We start from the raw sequence: 1,590 nt of genomic DNA, 5'->3' as shown, positions 1-1,590 counted from the left end.
ACAGAAAAATTCAGTATTAGTGTTCACTGCAGTTTTACAAACAAAATATTTGAAGAATTACAAATAAATAAATATGAATGTAAAATAAATATGTAATATAAACTGTATAAATTTAATATAAAATGTAAATCCTAAACCTTGTGTAATTCACTGCAGTTTGGACTATAATACACATACACACACCTTGTGAATGTCTCAGTTTTTGCATAGAAATGGATAGGAGCATTGACAAGCAGTAGCAAGACGTGCAAATTTGTCAGCAGCCGGATAATTACTCATTTCCGGATCACAAAAGGCAACTATTTGATAAACAAGTCATTGAAATTCATCGAATTCTTGTAATCCCTGTATGATCAAATTTAAAAAACAAAAACATTTTGCTGTTTGTATTGTCATTTTTATTAATGAATATTTTGTGGAATTTCCTGTGTTGACATTCTCTCCTCTGTCTCATTGACATCATCACTTTTCTCGATGTCCTCAAGCTCATTTTTCGGATCAGTGACAGGTGTTTAATAGAAATAAAGAGAAATTCTAACCCTGCTGCTAAAATGATTTTTCATAATACAGTACAATCTATTCAAACAGTGGCAGACACTCTCGTCCACAGCCATTTACCAGATACCTGTACACAAGTGACTCCGTTGAGAAGACGCTTGATCCTCTTCCTCTCGTCACTGATGCACCGCTGGGAATTATGTGATCTAGTACTGGGACAAGGGATCTCTTGGACAATCCTGGAGGTGTGTTCCCCCACCCTAGGAGTATCTGGTCTTCTACTGCTCTTGCGGTTCACTTTACCCTGAGGGATAGCTACTCTAGCATCTCCTCTGGAGACAGGAGGATTGGTCTTAGCAGGACCGGCAGCAGAGACCAGACCCTTCTTAATCCTGGATGAATCTTCAGACACCTTTCTAGGAAACCGAAAACAGAAATGTTAACATGACATTTGAAATGCCAAAATAATTATTCACTAACATTCTAAAATGAACAGAACGGAGCTGTCGCCACATCCCACCTGCGTAGCTGTTCACGAACCCATGCTGGAGGAGCTTCTTGGCATTCTTATTCAGGTTTGTGATGGCAAGGAGACATGTCCTGGTATTCCAGGCAGGTGCTGAGACAGTGGGTGAAGAACCAATGTTTGATTGTTTACAATTAGCATTATGTTTTTAACTTCAGGTTTAGTTCTCGGGTTTTAGCTGGCTTAATGAAGTGAATACATCTTAGAATAGATCTTAGAATTTTATTTTCTTTTTTAAAATTCATTTTATAACATACAGTGCGCTATCACATCCCTACCGGCTTCGCCTTCGTGCCACCAACAGAGGTCCTCATCTCCCCATTTTTAATTAGTTGGCCTCGTCACTGTGTCGTACTGTCATTTTTAAATGAATAAGCGTCTTAAATATCTTTTAAAGACCTTGTTGAATCCGGTCAATCCAAAAACGCTATCAATTCTTAATGACTTCATTATCAGGTACTACCACATTATTTTTTTTACGTTTATAAAAAAATTGAAGTGCGCAGCAAATAGGTGACCGGAACATTTCCCGCAACGTATTCCTTGTTCGCTGAATCCGAAGATAC

The 1,590-nt window shown here is 38.0% G+C and overlaps 1 protein-coding gene across 2 annotated transcripts in view; it reads left to right on the top strand.

Moving 5' to 3' along the window:
* The first annotated feature begins 1,384 nt into the window (after positions 1 to 1,384).
* dhrs1 (dehydrogenase/reductase (SDR family) member 1) overlaps positions 1,385 to 1,590 on the top strand; it is a 9,410-nt gene continuing 9,204 nt past the window's right edge. The window contains exons 1-2 of one of the 2 annotated variants that reach the window (XM_035536520.1): positions 1,385 to 1,480; positions 1,587 to 1,590. The exon at positions 1,587 to 1,590 is cut by the window's right edge and continues 100 nt beyond it. In XM_035536520.1, coding sequence (XP_035392413.1) covers positions 1,465 to 1,480; positions 1,587 to 1,590 — 20 coding nt within the window. In that variant the 5' untranslated portion in view covers positions 1,385 to 1,464. The remainder of the gene's footprint in view (positions 1,481 to 1,586) is intronic. The other variant, XM_027028748.2, reaches the window with a different exon arrangement.

This window comes from Electrophorus electricus, chromosome 18 (genome assembly GCF_013358815.1).
Source record: "Electrophorus electricus isolate fEleEle1 chromosome 18, fEleEle1.pri, whole genome shotgun sequence".
Taxonomy (NCBI): Eukaryota; Metazoa; Chordata; class Actinopteri; order Gymnotiformes; family Gymnotidae; genus Electrophorus; species Electrophorus electricus.
This window is presented reverse-complemented; position numbering and strand designations above follow the sequence as displayed.